The sequence below is a fragment of the Canis lupus genome, chromosome 19 (genome assembly GCF_048164855.1).
Source record: "Canis lupus baileyi chromosome 19, mCanLup2.hap1, whole genome shotgun sequence".
Classification (NCBI taxonomy): domain Eukaryota; kingdom Metazoa; phylum Chordata; class Mammalia; order Carnivora; family Canidae; genus Canis; species Canis lupus.
This window is the reverse complement of record NC_132856.1, coordinates 33,398,107-33,424,002: the sequence shown is the minus strand read 5'-3', so window position 1 is coordinate 33,424,002 and position 25,896 is coordinate 33,398,107. Positions and strand designations below refer to the sequence as shown.

General features: G+C 37.2%; 1 protein-coding gene across 36 annotated transcripts in view; it reads right to left on the bottom strand.

Annotated features, from left to right (window-relative positions):
* CFAP20DC (CFAP20 domain containing) overlaps positions 1–25,896 on the bottom strand; it is a 247,113-nt gene that overhangs the window by 122,451 nt on the left and 98,766 nt on the right. For all 36 annotated transcript variants that reach the window (XR_012011865.1, XR_012011864.1, XR_012011866.1 and 33 more), the window contains one exon: positions 10,049–10,205. Coding sequence is in view for 29 of the 36 variants with exons in the window: in XM_072785601.1 (XP_072641702.1) it covers positions 10,049–10,205 (157 nt within the window). In the remaining 7 variants the exon portion in view is untranslated. The remainder of the gene's footprint in view (positions 1–10,048; positions 10,206–25,896) is intronic.

Sequence of the window (25,896 nt, the reverse complement as noted above, 5' to 3'; positions counted from 1 at the left end):
TTTACATATTCCAGATACTGGAAGATATCAGAATATTCTATATATATACTCTTTATATGTAGAATCAGAATATTTATCCTATCAGAGATATGATTTGCAAATATTTTCTCTCATTATGTAGGCTGTCTTTTTAATTTCTTTTAAAAAATGTTTTTTTAAATTTTTTACTTATGATAGTCACATAGAGAGAGAGAGAGAGAGAGAGAGAGAGGCAGAGACACAGGCAGAGGGAGAAGCAGGCTCCATGCACCGGGAGCCCGATGTGGGATTCGATCCCGGGTCTCCAGGATCGCGCCCTGGGCCAAAGGCAGGCGCTAAACCGCTGCGCCACCCAGGGATCCCTGTCTTTTTAATTTCTTAATAGTGTCCTCTGATACACAAAAGTTTTAAGTATTAATGTCCAATTTATCAATTTTTAAGATTTTGTTGCTGTACTTTGGGGTAATACCTAGGAATCCATTGCCAAATCTAAGGTCATGAAGACTAAGCTCTATTTTTTCCTAAGAGTTTTATTTAGCTCTTATATTTAGGTTGTTGATCCATTTGAGTTAGTTTTTATACATGGTGTGAGGTATCCATTCTTTTGCATATGGATATCCAATTGTCCCAGAACCATTTGTTGAAGAGTCTCTTCTCTCCTTAATGAATGTTCTTGGCACCCCTGTCAAAATTAGATATATGGGTTCATTTCTGGACTCAATTCTATTCCATTGGTATATATGTCCATTCTAACTGTATCAAACTGTTTTGATTACTGCAACTCTTGCTCTTGAATTAAGTTTTGAAATTGGGAAGTGTGACTCCTCCAACTTTGTTCTTCTTTTTTTCAAGGTTGTTTTTGGCTGTTTGGATCCCCTTGCATTCCATATGAATTTGAGATTGGCTTTTTCATTTCTGCAAAAAGGCCATCAAAATTTGATAGATTGCACTGAATCCCTAGATCTCTTTGGGTCATGCTGACATCTTAACAATTTCAACTCTTTTGGGATCCCTGGGTGGCTCAGTGGTTTAGGGCCTGCCTTTGGCCCAGGGCGTGATCCTGGAGCCCCAGGATCAAGTCCCACATCAGGTTCCCTGAAGAAGCCTGCTTCTCCGCCTCTCTCTCTCTCTTTCTCATGAATAAATAAATAAAATCTTAAAAAAAGAAAAACAAACCCAAGAATTTCAAGTCTTTCAATCCAGATATATTTCCATTTACTTAGGTATTCTCTAACTTCCTTTAGCAATATTTTATAGTTTTCAATGAACAAGTTTTTCATCTTCTTGATTAAATTTATTCCAGGTATTTAATTATTTGGGATGACATTATAACTGAATTGTTATCCTTAAGAGTTTTTAAGATATGAAGTTCTGTTATAAATAATGCTTATAGGGATCCCTGGGTAGTAGTGCAGCGGTTTGGCGCCTGCCTTTGGCCCAGGGCGTGATCCTGGAGACCCGGGATCGAATCCCACGTCGGGCTCCCGGGGCATGGAGCCTGCTTCTCCCTCTGCCTATGTCTCTGCCTCTCTCTCTCTCTGTGTGACTATCATAAATAAATAAAAATTTAAAAAATAAATAAATAATGCTTATAATATCTACAATTGGGATTTTAATCAGAATAAGTCTGTGTCTTAATATATAGATATTCATAACCTATTTTTTTGGGATCTACTATTGGTCCAAAAATAGGTACCTCAGCTATGCTGAGTTCTTACCCCCCTTTTTCTTGCCCTATGGTGGTTTACTAGGCAAGGGCAATCTAAGTTCAGCTTCACTGCAGAAAGGAGTGGGAATGCAGCCTTAAACTAATGAGAGCTGAATTTGATGTGCCTGACCTAGATGGAGATAGAGAGGCAGGAAAATACTCAATAATGATGATTATTAAAAACTCTAAAGGATTCCAGTTATTGAGAAAGGTAAATTTGTATACTGTTGAGGAAGGAATAGGCAGAGGCCTGGCCTAGAGTTCCACCTTCTGTGACCTCAGCACAAGATGCCTTATTTCCATGGGCCTTACTTTCCTCTCTGTATAATTAAGACATTGTATTAGATGATCTCTAAGGCCCTTTCCAGCTCAATTGAGTCTATTAAGGCAATACATCAGTATTTCTAGTTTTTTCTGTGGCCTTTGAAGGGATAATCTTCTTCACATTATTTGACATTCAATAAAGACTTACCGAATACAGAGAGTAAATGAATGAATAATTGAACGAACAATTAGCGAACTCTTACTTCATTAATTCATCAAACATATAAGACAGATTACCAGTGCCAGGTCATGTGCTAGAGGTAAAAATATGGACACTTAACCTATACCCTCAAGGGACTCTCAGTCTGAAATCATACTTTTAATTATTCTCTTCTTCTTGCATTTCTGAACACAGAACACATATGCCCAAGTGCTGATATTTTAGAAAGCACTGAAATGGGGTGTCAGGAGACCTGTAAAATCATCACTGGCAGAGCATAAGTCCACGCCTAGTGGATAATAACATGCTCTTTCCTCTCTTCTTTTTTCTTTCTTCTTGTCTTTCTTATCTAACTATTTATACATATGTTGTTTTTTTTTAATGTAGAATGATACAAGTTAATCAATAATTCAATCAAACAGATGCCTAAAAATGCCAGTCCGTGTTCCCTCAGGAACCATACAAGTCATAAATTCAATTGAATCAGTGTGCTTTACTACTTGTCCAACATAAGCCATTCCTCTGGACAAATGAAAAACTGGTTAATTTCTTCTTTTAGGGTCCCAATAATTCACTTTCAATTATATCCCACTGTGTAAACAGAACAGCAATGGAATTAGGCAACATTTCCTAGCTTGGGTGAGTTTAAGAGATTCTAGAGTGAAATGCAGCAGCTTAAATAAGCCAGGGACAACAGAGTACTGAGCTTAAGGAAGCATTTTATACAGTATCTTTTTTATTTTATTTTATTTTATTTTATTTTATTTTATTTTATTTTATTTTATTTATTTATTTATTTATTTTTAAAGATTTTATTTATTTATTGACACACACACACACACACACACACACACACACACAGAGGCAGAGACACAGGCAGAGAGAGAAGCAGGCTCCATGCTGGAAGCCCGATGTGGGACTCGATCCCGGGTCTCCAGGATCACACCCCTGGCTGCAGGCAGCGCTAAACCGCTGTGCCACAGGGGCTGCCCTATACAGTATCTTTAAATCGAATCTCAGAATGAAATGTAAGAAACAAGTAAATGAGTTTCCTATGATAAAAGTCTCAACACTATGACTAACAGATCTGTCTTTGCAGAAGAAAATACCCTTCCCCCTACCCTCAGTATGAAAGACAAAGGGACATCCATTACTTATTGAACACAGATAGCCTCAACACCTCCAGGCACCAAATCCTGCCATTCTTATTCCATGACATGTCTTGCCTTTTTTTTTTTTTTTTTTTTAAATAATTTCCCTCCCATCCATCCTCCCAAGAGAGGCAGTACACTGTAGTAAGTAGGAGTATAAACTTGAGTCCTATTGTCAGGGTTCAAAACCTGCATTTACTACCTAAGAGTTGTGTGACACTGGGCATCTGACTACTCTGTGTCTAAGTTTCCCTAACTGTAAAGTGGGGATGATAGTAACATCTACTTTACAGAGTCTGTATGAGCATTAAGGTAATATATTCAAAGGGTTGAGAATACCTACTGCTTCTATTAGCATTATTGTCATCACTGTTATCACTTCTGCTGCCAACCTCGTTGACCAGGGACACTCAATTTATCCCATACTATGTTATCCTTTGTCCCCTTTTATAAAATTGTCTTGACAATGAACTCTTGCAGTGTTTACTTTTCCAGTATCTAAAATTATACAGAGAACTCTAAGGATAGGAAACTTGCTCTACCTCTTTATATCGACACAAAGTATGCAGCCAGTAATAAAATATTATTAAATCAAACCTCCCAATCCTGCCACATATCATACTGAATTCCCATGTATCATACTGAACCCTGGTCCTTGAATCCATCAGATCTATTCATGATGCCATGCCTTTATACATACACACTGTTTCCTTTTCCTGAAAGTGCTTTCCTTTCTTGTCCACTTTCATTACTTGAGAAATTATTTTTTTCCTTCAGGATGTAGTTTAGAAAATTTATTTCTCTAGGTAAGTATAGACCAAACACTGCTCTATGAATAGATACTGACCCGTGAAGTCATTTTTACTGATCTGTGGTGAAAATGTCAGCCTTTATTTTGAAATTAATACTTTCCTAATGTGTGTGTGTTTAAATGTCTTTTCGACTAATGAACGGATCAGAACAATTATAGTTTTCCTTGTCTGTTTAAATGCTCTGATTTGGCAAATTCAAAAGTTGGCAACCTTATGTTAGTCAAGTTTTTCCTAACTTGGCAAGTCTGTGAAATTCAAGTGCCTCTCCAAGTGGCTCTCAAGTACGACATAAGTGGTCCAGACTCTCCTCCCAGTGCTTGTTAAAGCCCATTAGGTAAGTTTCCTCCAGGAATAATGATCTACATGTACATGTAAATTTCCCTGAGAAATGTCAAGCTCCTTGAAGCAAAGGCTGTGTCATCTCAGTGCATGATTATAGAAAGCAGATAAATGGTTAGCATCTACATAATGAATTAGTTTATGTATTTTCACATATATTTTTATATTTCATTGGGTCTTCACAATAACCTTATAGTAATTAATGAGGAAACAACACTCAGAGATGTTCAGAACTCACAAAAAGCACAAAGTTGGTATGTGATTACAGCAATGGATTATGGGACCATTAATCTGTATCTTTAGTGTCTACAATACAATTTAACTTCTCCAAGATGTTCTTGGTTTACACACTTTATTCCTTCAGAGGTAAAGTAATAGTATTTTACTTAACCAAGAAACAATTATCCTCATTTTACTGACGCAGAAACTGAAGCATAGAGACAGGGTGAGCACTTGTGCAAGTTTAAGTCCTGACAGTTAAGTGAGGAATACGGGGTTATATTCCACAGCACCCTGACCACAGCATGCTTCCCCAGGCCTATTCAGAACATTTTAGGCAATCTGAGATGCCACACACATGAGGCTTTTTTCAGGCCTTCTGAAAACCTAAGAAGAAATCATACCAATGTTTTTTCTTGGAATTTTTTGGATTATCCATTCACTTAAAAAATTAATTATAGGGACACCTGGGTGGCTCAGTGGTTAAGCATCTGCCTTTGACTTAAGGCGTGATCCCAGAGTCCCGGGATTGAGTCCCATATCAGGCTTCCTGCATGGAACCTGCTTCTCCCTCTGCCTATGTCTCTGCCTCTCTCTCTCTCTTATGAATAAACAAATAAAATTTTAAAAAATTAATTATAAAGCAAAATATATGTATGTTGTTAAAAAATACAAATGGTACTATAAAATTATAAGAAAAAGTCATCAATCCCTAACTGCTGCCCTCCCACCTCACTCATCCCCTCGTCCTGCAATGCAGAGGCAACTATTCTCAAGCCTTTCAGCCATAGCTTCTAAATCTGATACTTAATTTCTGTGTTTGGAAAAAATATGGAACCACAAAAGACCTGAATAGCCAAAGCAATCTTGAAAAAGAAAATCTTGTTCCGGTCCAAAGCCGTAACATCACGATTTGGTACTTCAAGCTATGTTAGTGTAGTCATCAAGACAATGGTACTGGCATAAAAACAGACACACAGATCAATGAAACAGAATAGAGAACCCAGAAATGGATCCTCAACTCTATGGTCAACTCATCTTTGACAAAGGAGGAAAGAATATCCAACGGAAAAAAAAAAAGGCAATCTCTTCAACAAAAATGGTCCTGGGAAAACTGGACAGCCACACGAAGAAGAATGAAACTGGACCACTTTCTTATACCATATACAAAGATAAACTCAAAATTGATTAGAGAACTAAATGTAAGACAGGAATCTATCAAAATCCTAGAAGAGAACACAGGCAGCAACCTCTTTTACCTAGGCCATAGCAACTCCTTACTAGGTATATCACTAGAGGGCAGGGGAAGAAAAGCAGGAAACAACAGATGTTGGTGAGGATACATAGAGAGAGGAACCCTCTTATACTGTTGATGGGAATGCAAACAGGTGCAGCCACTCTGGAAAACAGTATGGAGGTTCTTCAAAAAGTTAAAAATAGAACTACCCTACAATCCAGAAATTATAGTAGTAGGTATTTACTCAAAGGATACAAAAATTCAGATTTGAAGGAGGTGCATTCAGCCCAATGTTTATATAATCAAAATATGACTATATTACTGTAGTTATCAAGAACCATCAACAAGAATGAAATCTTTCCATTTGCAGTGATGTGGATGGAGCTAGACTGTATTATCCTAAGTCAGTCAGAGAAAGATAAAGACAAATACCATATTATTTCACTCATATGTGGAATTTAGGAAACAAAACTGATGAACACATGAGAAGGGAAAAGAAAAAGAGAGAAGGAGAGGGGAGGCAAACCATAAGACACTCTTAATGATAGCAAACTGAGGGTTGATGGAAAGAGGTGGGTAGGGGGATGGGCTAAATGGGTGATGGGTATTATTAAGGAGTGCACTTGTTAGGATTAGCACTGGGTATTAATATGTAAGGGATGAAGCACTAAATTATACTCCTGAAACCAATGTTACACTCTATAATAACTAACTAGAATTTAAATAAATATTTGGAAGACAAAAACAATTGACTAGATGGGATAGAATTCTAAGTTGAAAATAATTTTTCCTTAGACTTTTGAAGATATAATTTTAAGGTCTTCTACCATCTAACGTTGTTTTATGAAGTCAGACATCATTATTCTTATTCCTATCCCCTTGTATGCAACTTGAATTAAAAAAAAATCTGGAATCTTAGACCATCCTTTTTTTCCTCCTATTCTGAAATCACACAATGGTGACTCTTCTTTTCTTTCTTTTTCTTTTTCTGTTTTTGATGAGCTATGTCAATGTGAAAACACCTGGCCTTCCTATATATCACCTTCCTATTTTCTCTAGTCTCTCATTTTAGAATCTTAATACTTTACTAGTGGTCCTCTTGGACTACTTCTAATATTCTTAACATTTTGATCCTATTTTCAGTCTCTTGGGATTTTTCTTTTAAAATTTTTGTTTGAATCTAAATCTCTGGAGAAAGTACAATTCAGAGCTTCAAAATAGTTGTACAGGTTCTAAGTTGAAATGTCCAGTATTCACCCAAAACTAATTAGACCTATCAGGATACAAGGACAAGAGAAAACAGGAGAGACAGATACTAGAATTATGAGCCAAGGCTTTTAAAATAACTTTGATTAATGTATTTGAGAAATTAGATAATAAAATAGAGAATTTCAGCTGAGAAATGGAAATTCTAAGAAAGAATCTAATGGAAGTTCTAGGATAAAAAAATATAACTGAAATTAAGAATGCTTAAATATGTTCATTCAGCTCCTTAATATCCAAAGAAAGCCTACCTAGATGCTCCAAAAGAAATGTAGAATGATTCCAGCAGCACTATTTAAAATAGCCAAAAATAGACAAACAGTGGTACCCTCACACAATGACATACTGCACAGTAATTAAATTAGCAATACAGATGAATCTCACACAGTATTTTGTTAAAGAATGTATATATGAAAGAATATGTATTGTATGATTTTATTTAAATAAACTTCAAAAATAGATAAAGTTAATTTATAGTGTTAGAAGTTGGAAGAGTGCTACCTCTCAGAAGAAGAGAGAGGGTCATGATTGGGAGGGGATTATAAATAGGGTTTCTAAGATATTTGTAATGTTCTATTTCTTGATCTGGGTGGTGGTTACAGAAATGTGTTTACTCTGTGTTAATTCCCAAAACTGAATACCTATGATTTGTAAATGTTTCTAAATTATATAAAAAGCTTATAATATGGGGATCCCTGGGTGGCTCAGTGGTTTAGCGCCTGCCTTTGGCCTAGGGCATGATCCTGGAGTCCCGGGATCGAGTCCCACGTCGGGCTCCCTGCATGAAGCCTGCTTCTCCCTCTGCCTGTGTCTCTTCCTCTCTCTTTTCCCTTACACTTATTTAAAAATATTAATCAGGTTATGATTCACCTCCTATGATCTGATATAGAATGCACATATATTTCTATATATTTTGAGGTTTTTTTATTAGATGGGTGGTTTTTTTTTTTTTTTTTTAAATGAAGGCTTTCACTTTCTTGTATAGCCGCCTTTAAATGCTACATAAGATGAGTGGCTGCACTTCCTGGCTTGTAATCTCTCTGAGGAGCTGTTAATGCACTGCTGTGTTTTATTATCAAATGAAATTTACAGGCACAGTGTCCTGTTCCACAGAGTGAACCACACAAGGATTTCTCAGACGCTTATCCAGATGGAGCATAAGTCTGAAGTCTACTTTATACAAACTTCTAAGACATCACCTTTGCCGTCTTATGTGCTGCCCTGTTTCCTGGGCTTCTAGAAAAATTGATTTTGTTAAAAATAATCCCAGACGAAAATCAAAAGGAAGCATCAGTATTCTTTCAATACTTTCAGTTGCTTAAGACTGTCTTAGCTTAGCAGGTGAATTTATGCCATCTTATAAATTCTAGATGGTTCTGTTGTCTGTAGAGTATTTATTGATCATATAATGAAAAATTAATGTGTATATTTCCTATCTTTCTAGAAATAATATGAGGAGTTACTCATTTACTATTTTACCATGATAGTTAGAAAGTTAATATATAAATGTAATTTATCTCAAATGACTTCATGAAATGTATACAGAGTAATGAAATAGTATGTCCTGGACAATGGTGGAGACCTTTGAATGCTGACTTTTTTTTTTTTAAGATTTTATTTATGAAAGAGAGAGAGAGTCAGAGAGAGACAGAGAGAGACACGATGGGGGTAGAGTCAGAGAGAAAGGAAGAAGTAGACTCCCTCTGCCTAGCTGGGAGCCTGATGCGGAGCTGATCCCAGGACCCCTGGGTCACAACCTGAGCTGGAAGCAGATACTCAACTTGAGCTACCCAGGTGTCCTGAATGTTGAGATCTTTTGAACACCCTTATTAATTTGGTGACTTTGATACACAGTAAGTCCCATCTCCTTAGTCAGGAATCAGATATTCACTTTGCTAGCCACTCTTGCAGCATGTAATCTAGGCTCTACAAATTAGATACAGCCATATCTGACTTCATACAGTACAGAGAAACATGAAAAAGTCTACTTCTGAACAGTGTAGTGAGGAAGAAGACATCCAGTTTTCCAGAGCAGCAATAACAGAAATTCTGGAACCTAGAGCCCAGCATTATGCTGTGTCTTATGGAGTCTTTCTCCAGTTTCAGTAGCTATTAGGGGTCTTCCTTGCGGCAGTCTTGTGGTAGGGGTTGCATTTGTTCTTGGCTGTAGCCCCCAAGCCTGACTTTCTGGATATCCTTGAGATTCTATGAAGGCTAATTTCCTTAAATAAATTCTTTTTTTCTGTTTCAACTACTTAGAGAGGATTCTATTGCTTGCAACTAAAAATCTTGACTAATTCACATGGTAAATGATATCATAAACAACAAAGAAAAATAACCCACACAAAAACATATCTTTGTGACATTCAGCTACAATAAAAATAAACATGATTCAGAGTAAAGAATGACATATGCTACAATTTGGATGAACCATAAGGACTTACGCTAAGTGAAATAAGCCAACGACAGAGAGACAAGTACTATATGCTTTTATTTACATAAGGTATCAAAAATAGTTAAATTCATGGAATCAGAGTGGAATGGTGGTTGTTAGTGGTTGAGGAGAAGGGGAAATGGGGAGTTACTAATCACTGGGTTTTGGTCAAAATTAAGAAGCACTCTCTAGTGTGTACAGCATTACATCTGCTGTACAGCATTACACCTATAGTCACTAATAACATATAGTACACTTAAAAATTTGTTAAGAGGATAGATCTAATGTTCGATCTATCTAACAGTGAAATAAAACAAATTTAGAAAAACCACTACTATGTACTAATACTATCCAAAGGTATGTCTATTTTTAAAAACATATTGGGGATTTAAAAAATCTTGATAGTAGCAACTTCAACATACCATCTTTATCAGCAGTGTCTTGAGGCTTGCATTTTAAAGTGAAGATCTTCCGTAGCTTACAGTTAGCTGAGACAATAATTCCATCCAATGACTGGAACACTGCTCCCTTGAATATTTCACTGGTAAATGCTACCAAGTCTATGCACAGATTGCACCACTAAAATAAAGAAAAGAAGAGTAAGTACTTTCTATAATCACATAGATGAACATGTCATCTACATTTGGATAATTCAGAGAATTGAGGCAATTGTCTGGATCAATCAGACCTAAACCAATATCCTCCCTGAAGCAAAACTCTATTTTGGCTTCAGTTTTCTTAAAAATTGCCTTGATTCTTCCAAAGAAGTCACCATAATCTAAACCAGTCACTGGTCATCTGGCTGTAGAGTTATCATCATGAGGCAAGATTTTGACAACTTTGGGAAATAACTCTGAATCTGTAGGCAGTATGCTAGTGGGAAGCTAATTGCAGGTGCATTAGACCACTTAAATCCTGAAAATCAGGGATAAGTAGCCAATTGTTACTTCAAGGGGACTAATTTGATCATAATTAGCCACTTATATTTGTTAAAAAAAAATCGTAGATGAAATTGGAAGCTGGGTTTAAATGGTGGCCAGTGCTGCCTACTTATAGCCAATTAACCTATTGTACAGAAATAGATTCTTCCAAAGAATTTGTAATTATGCCTAGTATTTGCCAGTTTTTAAAGTACTCTTGCAGGGACTAATTTCTGCCCATTAAACAATTAGACTCCTCAATACTTCATCAAATGAATTCTCTAAATGGTCTGCCTGAGTTAAAGAAAAGGAGAAAGTAATCATTTAGTAAGAAATTAAGACATATTGAAGACTGCAGGACAACAACAGGAAAAATAATTTTTGAAATTGAAAGAAAGGTAGTATTTAAGGTTGTCTGTACTTCTTTTAAAATATCAGGCTCTTACATTATTTGATTAGAAGAACAGTTTACATAAGATTCATTTTATTAATCTGTCAAAATTGAAAGTTATATTTATTGATAAAGGAAATAATGATGTTATTCCTAAAGGCAAATTCTATTTAGGAAGGTTGATTTTATTATGAAGGAAAAGCCAAAGTGTTTTCCATAGTAGAAAAGTAAGAGAAATTGCAATAAGTTATTAATTAAATACATAAAGATTATTTGTAGGTGTCCCAACAATAAAATTATATTCCCAGACCACGGGAATGCTCTGGTCTTTTGGGTGAAAAGAAGTCTGGCATAACAAAAAGTGGGAAGGGGGGTTCAGTGTGATGCAATAATGAAGACTGGCTTGGCCTGCAGGGTGGTGAGCTCTGGGAAGGTGTTGGGGGGTAATGTGGGATGGGGCAGCAAGGCCAGGTTCTGGAAGTGCTCAAAGATCAGGAGAACCTTAAACTCCAGAGGGTAAGGTGTAGAGAATGTGACAAGAGTGGAGTACTGGGAAGTCTGAACAAACCCTGATACAGGACTATTTGGGGGTGGAAGGAAAGCTGAGAGACAAGACTAAGGCACAGAAAGACCAGTCAGTCATTCAGTCAGTCATTTAAGTATGAAGTGAGGAGGGTCTGGTAGAGGGCTAGTATAGGAGGTGGGATGTAAGGGGCAAATTCAGTAGGCATGCCCTATGCTGAATGAAACATCAGGGCTTGTTGGTAAAACCCAGGTTAGAGGGGATAGAGGTATTGGGGTTTCCAGAAATCCAATAATAATAATTATTATTTTATTCGCATCACTATCATTGTTATGTGGTTCCTATTCCTAAAAGACCTGGTTAAGATTATGTCTCAATTGCAATTATTCAGCTGGTTTGCAATTATTCAACTGTATTCATCCACTCTTCCCCACAGTTGCTAAGCAATTCTCAGGTGTTAGACACTGGGCATGACTCTGACATACAGCGAATAAGAGAGTCCTTCCAGTCTGAGAAGGGAGGCAGACATGTTGCATCTGTTCTATGTGGTTAGTGCAGAAGGGGCTCAATGCAGGAGGATGGGGAAGTTCAAGAAAGGCTTCTTTAAAAAAACATTTTAAAAATGCCCTGATATATGCAAATATAAGCCCAAACATGCCAAATTTTATACAAAATATAGTTCTTGTCACTACTCCTCTAATCAACTGTCAACTCTTAACTATTCTTCTCTCTGCATTTTTAAATAACATCTTTTGATTTATCAATTTTAGACATTATCTATTGTCTTTCTATTTTTAAAAATATTTATTTATTCATGAGAGACACAGAGAAAAGCACAAACATAGACAGAGGGAGAAGCAGCCTCCTTGCAGGGAACTCAATGTGGAACTTGATCCCTGGACTAGGATCACGCCCTGAGCTGAAGGCAGACACTCAACTGCTGAGCCAACCCAGCTGTCCCTACTGTCTTCCTAATATAGATAAGACTTGTAGTTCACTTACACATCCTACTTCTTCCACTGCATCTTCCCTAGGTAATTGTCTCTCATTCATTCTTTTCACCTTTTTCCTCAAAATCCATGTTCTGTGTTTTCCTTACTGTGACTATGTAAATACTGTACACTGCTAAGTCAGGTGATACTCTATGATTACTTGTTATACAACTTCTTTATATTTCTAGAGTTAATGATTGCTTTGAAAATTATCTGCTTTCTTGTACTTGAGAATCCAAGTTTTCCTGTATCTAGGAAAGGCTTGGAGGCCACATCTAAATTTGGTTTTGATTAAGGAATAATAGTTTCCAGATCCAGGGAAGCATGGGAACATGCTGGGTATTTTTTCTCAGGGCCTTTCCCTGTATTCCCTACCTCGATGAACCCTTCAGTGGGCTACATCAGTACACCCCATTACACTCCATAGGCTTGGCTTGGGAATTGCTGTTCACTTCCTTCAAAAGCTCTGAGTCCTGGGCCAGGAAACCAGGCCCTTACCTACTACATACTTTTCTTATCTGTCATAGTCAAGCTGCCATTATTCCCTCTGTTCAGATTCATGCATTATGGAAAGTGTTCAACAAATAATGATCCACATGTGTGTATTTATGATGTACAATGACATACATATATGTACATGCAAATATACATACTTTCAATCTTTCCTTTTATTTTTTTTAAGTTTTATTTTGATTCCAGCTAGCTAACATACAGCATTTTATCAGTTCCAGGTATACAATATAGTGATTCAATACTTTCATACATCATCTAGTGTTCATCATGACACATGCACTCCTAAATTCCCATCACCTATATAACCTACTCCCTCACCCACCTCCCCTCTGGTAACCATCAGTTTGTTCTATATAGTCAAGAATCTGTTTCTTGGTTTGCCTCTCTCTTTTTCTCTTTGTTTTGACTGACTTAATTTCATTTAGTATTATACTCTCTAGCTCCATCCAGGTCATTGCAAATGATAAGATTTCATTCTTTTTTATGGTTCAGTAATATTCCATTGTATTTTTATCCATTACTATTTTTCTATTCATCAGTCAATGGACACTTGGGCAGTTTCCATAATTTGGCTATTGTAGATAATGCTGCTAGAAACATTGGGGTGCATGTATCCCTTTGAATTATTTTGAAGTATTTTTGTATTCTTTGGGTAAATACCTAGTGGTGCAATTGCTAGATTATAGGGTAGTTTTAAAATTCTTTTTGAGGAATCTCCATACTGTTTTCTACAGTGGCTGCACCTGTTTGCATTTCCACCAACAGTGTAAGAAGGTTTCTTTTTCTTCACCTCACCAAAATCTGTTGCTGCTTGTGTTGCTGATTTTAGGATTCTGACAGGTGTAGACTGATATCTCACTGTAGTTTTGATTTGAACTTCCCTGATAATATGTGATGTTGAGCATCTTTTCATGTATCTATTGGCCATCTGTATGTCTTCTTTGGAAGAATGTCTATGCATGTCTTCTGCCCATTCTTTAATTTGATCGTTTTTTTTTTTTTTGGAGGTGTTGAGTTGTGTAATTTCTTTATGTATTTTGGATACAAAGTCTTTATTGGAAATGTCATTTCCAAGTAGCTTCTCCTATTCTGTAGGTTGATTTTTAGTTTGGTTGATTGTTTTCTTTATTGTGCAGAAGGCTTTTGTTTTGATGTAGTCCCAATAATTTTTTTTTTTCTTTTTGTTTCCCTTGCCTCGGGAGACATACCCCAAGGAAGTTGCTACAACTTACGTCAAAAAAGTTACTGCCTGTGTTCTCTTCTAGGATTTTGATGGTTTCAGGTCTCACATTTAGATCTTTAATCCAGTTTTAAAATTTATTTTTGTGTATGGTACAAGAAAGTGGTCCAGTTTCATTCTTTTCCATGTTGCTGTCCAATTTTCCCAACACTTTTTGTTGAAAAGATAGTCTTTTTCCCATTGAATATTCTTTCCTGCTTTGTCAAAGCAGGAAACTATATTGACCATACAGCTGTGGGTTCATTTCTGGTTTTCTATTTTGTTCTGTTGATCTATTTGGCTATTTTTGTGCCAATACCATACTATTTTGATGACCATAGCTTTGCAATAAAACTTGAAGTCCAGAATTGGGATGACTCCAGCTTTGCTTTTCTTTTTCAAGAATGCTTTGGCTATTGGGATCTTTTGTGGTTCCATACAAATTTTAATATTCTTTGTTCTAGTTCTGTGAAAAATGCTATTGGTATTTTGACAGGAATTGCATTTAATGTGTAGAATGGGGTACTATAGACATTTTAATAATATTTGTTCTTTCAATCCATGAGCATGGAATATCTTTCCATTTCTTTGTGTCATCTTCAATTTCTTTCATCAGTGTTTCCTAGTTTTAAAGGTATAGGTCTTTTCATCTCTTTGCTTAGGTTTATTGCTAGGTATCTTATTTTTTGTACAAAGAGAATGATTCCTTAATTTCTCTTTCTGCTGCTTCATTATTGGTATATAGAAATGCAACAGATTTCTGTCTGTTTACTTTGTATTCTGTGACTTCACTGAATTCATTTATCTTTACTGAAGTAGTTTTTTGGTGGAGTCTTTTGGGATTTTTCTCTCCAGCATGGCATCTGCAAATAGTGAAAGTCTTACTTCTTCCTTGCTGATCTGGATGCCTTTTATTTCTTTTTGTTGTCTGACTGCTGTGACTAGAACTTTCAGTACTGTGTTGAATAAAAGTGGTAAGAGTGGACAATCCTGCCTTGATCCTGACCAGAGAGGAAAAGCTTTCAGCCATACCCATATTGGCTATGAGTTTTTCATATATGGCTTTTATTATGTTGAGGTATGCTCCCTCTAAACCTACTTTGTTGAGGGCTGTTATCATGAATGGATGTTGTACTTTGTCAAATGCTTTTTCTGCATCTATTTAAATGATCATATTTATAATTGTTAAATTTTCTTGTTGGATTGTCCTTTTTTATTATGATATAGTGCCCTTGTCTGGGGTTGGTCTTTATTTTAAAGTCTATCCTTTCTTTTATTAATGTGATATATCATATTGATTGATTTGCAAATATTAAACTACCTTGCAACCGAGGAATAAATGCCACTTGATCGTGGTAAATGATTTTTAAAATATATTGTTAGATTCAGTATGCTAGTATTTTATTTTATTTTATTTTATTATTTTATTTTATTTTATTTTATTTCATTTATTTATTTATTTATTTTTGTGGTGTCCTTATCTAGTTTTGGTATTACCAGAGTAATGCTGACCTCACATAATGAATTTTGAAGTTTTCCTTCATTTTTTGGAATGGTTTGAGAAAAATAGGCATTAACTCTTCTCCAAATGTTTGGTAGAATTCACCTGTGAAGCCATCTACTCCTGGACTTTTGTTTCTTGGGAGTTTTTGATATTTGATTGAACTTTTTTGCTGGCTATTGGTCTGTTCAAGTTTTCTATTTCTTCCTTTTTAAAAAAATTATTTTTTTAAAAATTTAAGATTTTATTTATTCATTCATGATACACACAGAGAGAGAGGCAGAGACACAGGCAGAGGGAGAAGCAGGCTCCATGTAGGGAGCCCAAAGTGGGATTCGATCCCAGGACTCCAAGATCATGCCCTGAGCCAAAGGCAGATGCTCAACTGCTGAGCCACCCAGGCATCCCTTTCTATTTCTTCCTGTTCTAGTTTTGGTAGTTTATATGTTTCTAGGAATTTATCCATTTCTTCCAGGTTATCCAATTTGTTGGCATATAGTTTTTCATAATACTCTGTTATGATTGTATTTCTGTGGTTTTGGTTGCTATTTCTCCTCTCTCATATGTGATTTTATTTATTTCAGTCCTTTCTCTTTTCTTTTTATAAGTCTGGCTAGAGGTTTATCAATTTTATTGATTTCTTTCCCAAAGAACCAACTCCAGCTTTCATTGATCTATTGCTTCACTGTTGTTGTTATTATTTCTGTATCATTTATCTCTGTTTTTATCTCTACTATTTCATTCCTTGTGCTGGCTTTGTGTTTTGTTTGTTGTGCTTTTTCTAGCTCATCCAGGTGTAAGGTTAGGTTGTTTTATATGAGATTTTTCTTGTTTCTTGAGGTAGGCCTATGTTGCTATATACTTCCTTCTTAGGACTTTTGTTACATCCCAAAGGTTTTGGACTTTTGTATTTTCATTTTCATTTGTTTCCATGTACTCTTTTATTTCCTGGTTGACCCATTCATTGTTTAGTAGTATACTATTTAACCTCCATTTATTTGCGGTCTTTTCAGATTTTTTTCTGTAGTTTCATAGTGTTGTGGTTATTAGAAAAGGTACATGGTATAACTTCAGTCTTCTTATATTTGTCGAGGCCTACTTTGTGCCTTAATATGTGATCTCTTTCAGAAAATGTCTGATGTGCACTTGAAAAGAATGTGTATTCTGCTGTTTTAGGGTGCAATGCTCTGAATATATCTGTTAAGTCCACCTGGTCCAGTGTGTCATTCAAAGCCATTGTTTACTTGTTGATTTTGTGTAGGTGATCTGCCCACTTATGTAAGTGGGTTGTTAAAGTCCCTTGCTATTATTGTATTATCAATTAGTTCCTTTATGCTTGTTATTGTTTTATAAATTTGGGTGCTCCCATGTTGGGTGCATGAATATTTGTAATTGTTAGATCTCCTTGTTGGACTATCCTTTTTATTGGTGCCCTTCTTTGTCTCTTATTACTGTCTTTGTTTTAAAGTCTAGTTTGTCCGATATAAGAATTACTACTCCAGCTTTCTTTTGACATCTATTTGACTAATAAATGTTTCTTTATCCACCCTTTCAATGTGCAGGTGTCTTTAGGTCTAAATTCTGCACAGCATATTGATGGGTATGTTTTTTTTGTTTTTTTTGTTTTTTTTCTTTTTTATTTATTCATTTATTTTTATTGGTGTTCAATTTACTAACATACAGAATAACACCCAGTGCCCGTCACCCATTCACTCCCACCCCCCGCCCTCCTCCCCTTCTACCACCCCTAGTTCGTTTCCCAGAGTTAGCAGTCTTAACGTTCTGTCTCCCTTTCTGATATTTCCCACACATTTCTTCTCCCTTCCCTTATTTTCCCTTTCACTATTATTTATATTCCCCAAATGAATGAGAACATATAATGTTTGTCCTTCTCCGACTGACTTACTTCACTCAGCATAATACCCTCCAGTTCCATCCACGTTGAAGCAAATGGTGGGTATTTGTCATTTCTAATAGCTGAGTAATATTCCATTGTATACATAAACCACATCTTCTTTATCCATTCATCTTTCGTTGGACACCGAGGCTCCTTCCACAGTTTGGCTATCGTGGCCATTGCTGCTAGAAACATCGGGGTGCAGGTGTCCCGGCGTTTCATTGCATTTGTATCTTTGGGGTAAATCCCCAACAGTGCAATTGCTGGGTCGTAGGGCAGGTATATTTTTAACTCTTTGAGGAACCTCCACACAGTTTTCCAGAGTGGCTGCACCAGTTCACATTCCCACCAACAGTGTAAGAGGGTTCCCTTTTCTCCGCATCCTCTCCAACATTTGTTGTTTCCTGCCTTGTTAATTTTCCCCATTCTCACTGGTGTGAGGTGGTATCTCATTGTAGTTTTGATTTGTATTTCCCTGATGGCAAGTGATGCAGAGCATTTTCTCATATGCATGTTGGCCATGTCTATGTCTTCCTCTGTGAGATTTCTGTTCATGTCTTTTGCCCATTTCATGATTGGATTGTTTGTTTCTTTGGTGTTGAGTTTAATAAGTTCTTTATAGATCTTGGAAACTAGCCCTTTATCTGATATGTCATTTGCAAATATCTTCTCCCATTCTGTAGGTTGTCTTTGAGTTTTGTTGACTGTATCCTTTGCTGTGCAAAAGCTTCTTATCTTGATGAAGTCCCAATAGTTCATTTTTGCTTTTGTTTCTTTTGCCTTCGTGGATGTATCTTGCAAGAAGTTACTGTGGCCGAGTTCAAAAAGGGTGTTGCCTGTGTTCTTCTCTAGGATTTTGATGGAATCTTGTCTCACATTTAGATCTTTCATCCATTTTGAGTTTATCTTTGTGTATGGTGAAAGAGAGTGGTCTAGTTTCATTCTTCTGCATGTGGATGTCCAATTTTCCCAGCACCATTTATTGAAGAGACTTTCTTCCAATGGATAGTCTTTCCTCCTTTATCGAATATTAGTTGCCCATAAAGTTCAGGGTCCACTTCTGGATTCTCTATTCTGTTCCACTGATCTATGTGTCTGTTTTTGTGCCAGTACCACACTGTCTTGATGACCACAGCTTTGTAGTACAACCTGAAATCTGGCATTGTGATGCCCCCAGCTATGGTTTTCTTTTTTAAAATTCCCCTGGCTATTCGGGGTCTTTTCTGATTCCACACAAATCTTAAAATAATTTGTTCTAACTCTCTGAAGAAAGTCCATGGTATTTTGATAGGGATTGCATTAAACGTGTATATTGCCCTGGGTAACATTGACATTTTCACAATATTAATTCTGCCAATCCATGAGCATGGAATATTTTTCCATCTCTTTGTGTCTTCCTCAATTTCTTTCAGAAGTGTTCTATAGTTTTGAGGGTATAGATCCTTTACATCTTTGGTGAGGTTTATTCCTAGGTATCTTATGCTTTTGGGTGCAATTGTAAATGGGATTGACTCCTTAATTTCTCTTTCTTCAGTCTCATTGTTAGTGTATAGAAATGCCACTGACTTCTGGGCATTGATTTTGTATCCTGCCACGCTACCGAATTGCTGTATGAGTTCTAGCAATCTTGGGGTGGAGACTTTTGGGTTTTCTATGTAGAGTATCATGTCATCGGCGAAGAGGGAGAGTTTGACTTCTTCTTTGCCAATTTGAATGCCTTTAATGTCTTTTTGTTGTCTGATTGCTGAGGCTAGGACTTCCAGTACTATGTTGAATAGCAGTGGTGAGAGTGGACATCCCTGTCTTGTTCCTGATCTTAGGGGAAAGGTTCCCAGTGCTTCCCCATTGAGAATGATATTTGCTGTGGGCTTTTCATAGATGGCTTTTAAGATGTCGAGGAATGTTCCCTCTATCCCTACACTCTGAAGAGTTTTGATCAGGAATGGATGCTGTATTTTGTCAAATGCTTTCTCTGCATCCAATGAGAGGATCATATGGTTCTTGGTTTTTCTCTTGCTGATATGATGAATCACATTGATTGTTTTACGGGTGTTGAACCAGCCTTGTGTCCCAGGGATAAATCCTACTTGGTCATGGTGAATAATTTTCTTAATGTACTGTTGGATCCTATTGGCCAGTATCTTGTTGAGAATTTTTGCATCCATGTTCATCAGGGATATTGGTCTGTAATTCTCCTTTTTGGCGGGGTCTTTGTCTGGCTTTGGAATTAAGGTGATGCTGGCTTCATAGAACGAATTTGGAAGTACTCCATCTCTTTCTATCTTTCCAAACAGCTTTAGGAGAATAGGTATGATTTCTTCTTTAAACGTTTGATAAAATTCTCCTGGGAAGCCATCTGGCCCTGGACTCTTGTGTCTTGGGAGGTTTTTGATGACTGCTTCAATTTCCTCCCTGGTTATTGGCCTGTTCAGGTTTTCTATTTCTTCCTGTTCCAGTTTTGGTAGTTTGTGGCTTTCCAGGAATGCGTCCATTTCTTCTAGATTGCCTAATTTATTGGCGTATAGCTGTTCATAATATGTTTTTAAAATCGTTTGTATTTCCTTGGTGTTGGTAGTGATCTCTCCTTTCTCATTCATGATTTTATTAATTTGAGTCTTCTCTCTCTTCTTTTTAATAAGGCTGGCTAATGGTTTATCTATCTTATTAATTCTTTCAAAGAACCAACTCCTGGTTCTGTTGATCTGTTCCACAGTTCTTCTGGTCTCGATTTCGTTGAGTTCTGCTCGAATCTTTATTAACTCCCTTCAGTTTTTGTTTTTTGTTTTTTTTTTTTTTTTATATCCAGTCTGTCGCTCTATGTCTTTTGATTGGAGCATTTAGTACATTTACATTCAAAGTAATTATTAATTGATATGTATTATATTATTTTATTACTTATTTTGTGGTTGTTTCTGGAGATTTTCTCTGATTCTTGACTTTCATGTTTTGATTTTCTTTAGTAGATATATTTGGATTTCTTTCTCTTTATTCTTTGCATGCTTATTAGTGGTATTTTATGTATGGTTACCATTAGGTTTGTACATAACCTCTTTTGCATATAGAAGTCTATATTAAGTTGAAGGTCATTTAGTATGAACCCATTCTTTTCTCCTCTACTCCCCACATTTTAGGTATATGTTATTATATTTTATATCCTTTTTTTTTTAAATCCTTGACTGATGTTTTTATAGAAACAACTGATTTTTACTTAGGCTTTTGTGTTTCCTACCTTTATACTGTCATTTTTGGTCTCTCCTTTCCTGTCAGAGTCCCCTTTAATATTTCTCACAGGGTTTGTTTAGTGGTCACAAACTCCTTTAGTTTTTGTTCGGGAAATTCTTCATCTCTACTATTCTGGATGATAGCCTTCCTGGATAGAGTATTTTCCCATTGCAGATTTTTCCCATTCAGCACTTTGAATACATCACGACACTACCTTCTAGCTTGCAAAGTTTCTGGAGAAAAATCTCCTGCTTGCCTTTTGGGTTTTCCCTGGTAAGTTAATGACTTCTTTGTCTTGCTGCTTTTAAGATTCTTTTATCACTATATTTTGCAAGTTTAATAACATTATGTCATGGTGTCAGTCTGCTTTTGTTGATTTTGATGGGAGTTTTCTGTGCTTCCTGGATCTGGATATCTGTTTCCTTCCCCAGATTAGGGAAGTTTTCAGATATTATTTCTTCAATTAAGTTTTCTGTCCCCTTTTCTCTCCTCTTCTTCTTCTGGGAATCTTAACAATACAAACGTTATTACATTTGATAGAGTCACTGAGTTCCCTGTTCTAGTTTTGTGTAATTTTTCTCTCTCTTGTTCAGCTTGATTACTTTCCATTACTCTGTCTCCTATGTCACTAATTTGTTCCTCTGCTTCTTTCATCCTGCTATTCATTCCATTAAGTGTGTTTCTCATTTCATTTGATGAGTGCTTTATCTCTGTTATGGTATTCCTAATTTCTGTGTTAAGGGTCTCATTCATGTCTTCTACTCTTTTCTCAAGTCTAGTGAATATCCTATGATCACTGTTTAAAATTCTCTATCAGGCATGTTATTTATGTTTCACTTAGATCTCTGGCTTTGGCCTTGTCCTATTCTTTCATTTGTAACAAATTTCTCTGTCTCCTCTGTCTGCTTCTCTATGTCTGTTTCTGTATGCTAAGAAAGTCAGCTATGCCTTCTGCTCTTGGAAGTAGTGACTTTTGGAAGAGGTTCTGTGATACCCTGTAGTGCAGTGTCCCCTGTTCACCAAATCTGGCACTTTAGGAGAGCATCTTGTGTGTGTTGTTTACATCTTGCCGTTGTGACTGAGTCACTTTTCCTTTTGGTGCAGTTGTCTGCACTGACTCTCCACCTGTTGTGGGCTGTGCTTGCTCTCCGTGGTGTTAGCAGGATCCAGGTAGGCCAGCTCTGATGGGGCATGCCTACTGCAGAATTTGGAAGCAGGGTGGCAGTATTAACAAAATTTGTACTAAGCCACTCCAAAATGCCATGGTGGCTGGGAGATGCATGAGCTGGGCACAGCAAGCAAACATGGCTGGGCAAGGCTAGGCCCAGCACATGGGGGTGTTGGGGGCATGTGGTTGGTGCAGTGCAGCGCAGTGACTAGGCCTGGTGGGGTGATGATACACAGTGCGCAGTCACAGCTGTGCACCTGATGGTGGATGGGATGCACTCTCATGTATGGGGGTAACTAGCCGGGTGCAGCCCAGCAGATGTGTGCAGTACAGTGCAGTGGCCATGCACCCAATGGCTGGTCAGGGCACATGTGCGGCTTTAATAAAATTTGTCCTGAGCACAGGGCCAAAGCCAGCAGACTTGGGAGTGTGCTCGTACATAGGAGAGATTGTGGGCATGGCACATTTGCTAGTGGGTCAGGCAGAAGTGTCTATGTAGTACTGCCTCTCAAATGTGCCTCTGTGTTTATGCTGGGGATGGGGGAAGAGAATGGCACCTGCCAGTTCCATTGCTTTTGGAGACATCCCCTTAGCATGCTTCAAAATCAGGATGAAGAGGTCTGTCTCCTGTTTTCAGGACAGGAGATTGTGATTGTGCAAATTGCTGGGTATTTTTTGTTGTTGTTGTTGCCTCTCCATGCAGACTGCTGTCTTTTTAAGGGCGATGACCCAGCTATCACTCATCTTCCCAGTCTGCCCAGTTTGCCTAGTGCTGGGTCAGCTGACTGGTTCCAAGTACCACCGATCTTATAAACTGACAGAATTTAGCTCCCACTGTTTTTTGTTTTGTTTTGTTTTTTTAAGTAAATTCTACACTCCACGTGGGGCTCAAACTCAGAACTCCGAGATCGAGAGTTGTATGCTCTACCAACGGAGCCAGCCAGGTACTCCAGCCCCTCTGATTTTTAAAGCCAAATTTCATGGGGATTAGTTTTCCCCATTTGAGCTCCCTGGGACGAAGGCCCATTTCACTGCCTTCTCCACATGCAGCTCCCTCCATCCTACAGGCAGCTTCCCTCTGCCTTTCTGACCTTCCTAAACTTTTAGCTGCAGCTTTGTCTCTGGATTTAGTTGTGGAGTTTTGTTCTTCCATTCTTCAGATGGCTTTCCAGTTTCCATACAAGTCGGATGTGGATGATATCTAGTTGAAAATATGGGATGGGGTGAGCTCAGGGTCCTCCTGCTCCACCATCTTCCTAAGATCCCCCTCAAGCAAAATCCTCAGTCTTTTATTTTATAATCACTCAACTAGTCCCATAAATGTGTGGGAACTGATAACTTTTAGTGAATCCATCTCTTATGAGTACAGATGGGAGTTGTTCTGAGAAAGGGAATAACTTTCACAAATCTCCTTTGGCTAGAGGAAATAGAAATTATTTTTTGGTTTAACTGGTATTTATAAAGGTTCCACTTTTCATAATGTCCAACAAATAATCATTCATATAAATGCTGTGACATACTTTCTGAAGTTTCAGAAAAGAGTATGAACTCTCTACTCTCAAAATGCGGATTCCCTGAATTACAGCTGATCTTTATAACATATTATTTTCATTATTCTTGGTGATCAACCATTCTTAAAATCCCTTTTTTGAGTTCTCTTGATCTCTAATCACTTTATTCCTACATGTAAATGTCCAGGAGGGAAGAACTCTTGATTTAAAATATTCCTAATTATGAATTATGTACTAGGAAGATAGCAATATGACAGAGAAAAGACAGTTTTGCTTAGGTGTTGCCTGGATTAAAAAGAGAGTTTATGCTATTTAGTTCCAGCATGGAATTCTGCATAAAGAAACTAACCGGCAAAGGGTAAGAGAATAATTTAAAGCATGAATTTCTAGTTTTTACTGACTCATGTTTTGGTCCTATGGCTTTATTATATTGGTAAAAGGCCAGCAGATGGTGTGAACACACACATACACACACACACACAACTTAAATGCATGCAATAACAAGTTCTTGGCCATCCAGCACTTTTTGATCTTCCTTGCCATTACTGCAGCAAAGATGTGACAATAATTGAATTCATTCTGCCAGTAGAGAAAGAGCCTGAGTCACTGACAGTGCACAGCTCTAGCTAGTGAGTGTTGCCAGTGAGTGTTGCATTTCTAAAAGGAAATCACAAACAAGAAACCACAATTGCATAACCCAGCAATCCTAAAGTACATCTCTTCTCACAATTTTAGGAACTCCTTCTGTTTTTGTGCTTCTAAAATGATGACAAAGAAAAAAAGAAAATGATGACAAAGAATGGGGTTTTAGAGCCCCATTTTATTCTTGTGCCTTTTACAATAATTTTTCACATGTTAGCTTTACTATCTCAATAGACAATCTGCTTACAATGACCTTATTCATCTCAATCCACCATCATATTGTTTATTAAATGATGTAAGCAGAGATCAAAATAGTAATTTTATATCTGAATGGTCAAGAGAAGCAATTACCTATTACTACCTTTTTAAAAAGCAATTTCCTCAGGAAAAGCAAATCATGACAAGTCCCTACATGGAGAGAGAGGATATGAGGAGAGGTTAGGGCTACTAGTGCTACATGCAGCTCCTGGCTGAACCACAGACAGGCAAGTTCTGTATAAAGAATCATGATACCTATTTAGTAACTGGCCCCACCTCCCATCCCGACCTGCATTGAGCAAGCAGTTTCTTCCTTAAATAGCAGCCCATCTTCTCTTGCTAATTCTCATGTCACCTTTCACTGTGCTCTCTGAAATCCTTACTACTGAAAAGTACTTTCTTCCTTTGTATTTTTCTAAGGGTCCTACCAACCTTACTTTTACTGAAACTTGGATTTTCTCTGAAATATTACCTCCCCCTCAACTCTGGAATTGAAGTTCAGAAAGGTGGTTCATATGTGCTTCTACAGCCTCCAATTTTGAGGCCATGGGGTAAGATGGCATTGGGAGCAGGCTTGCACTTCTATCTGGGAACCCTATCTTTTTTGAAGCTGGAGGCATTGCATTGACAGGCTCTCCTGCCCTTTTAGCTTCACTGATCTTCAAATCACTCCCTGGTCACTTCTGCTTCTGCAGACACACCCTTGCCAGCCTATATACACATTTCTGAAAAAATACTGGCTGGGACCAGATTCTTCTTACCTTCTAAGATACCATCCAATATCCTACATCCCTTAAATCCTTTCCTTCAAAAGCCTTCTATTCACTCAGCAATCTACTCACATGGTCATATTCTTTTTTTTTTTTTAATATTTTATTTATTTACTCATGAGAGACACACAGAGAGAGGCAGAGACACAGGCAGAGGGAGAAGCAGGCTCTGTGGGGAGCCCGATGTGGGACTTGATCTCAGGATCCTGGAATCATGACCTGAGCCAAAGACAGACGCCCAACCACTGAGCCACCCAGGTGCCCCACATGGTTACATTCTGACACTTAACTTCCTTTCTCTGAAACACTTAACTTTTATAAAATTTGGAATTAGAAATTATTTTCTATTATCTAATTGTAGTATTTTATTCTTTAACCTATCTGGAAATTCCCTCCAGTTAACCCTACTGGCAGCTGCTTTTAAATATATTCCTCCTAGGGATGCAAGATCATGGGCTCTGGAGTCCATCTGCTTGGGTTTGGGTTCCAGCTCCACCATTTACCAGTTAGATAAGCTTTGAAGTTACTTAACCTCTCTGTGCTTCGTTTTCCTCATTTGTAAGATGGTGGTAATAATAATAAATCATCTGAGTTGTTAGGATTAAATGTTTAAAAACATGTAAGCATTTATAATAGTACCTAACATATATGTGCTTGATATATGTTAACCACATCATCTTTTTGATTTTCAAAGCATGAAATGCACAGACCTGACCTTACAGGTACAGTTGGATGATTCTGAC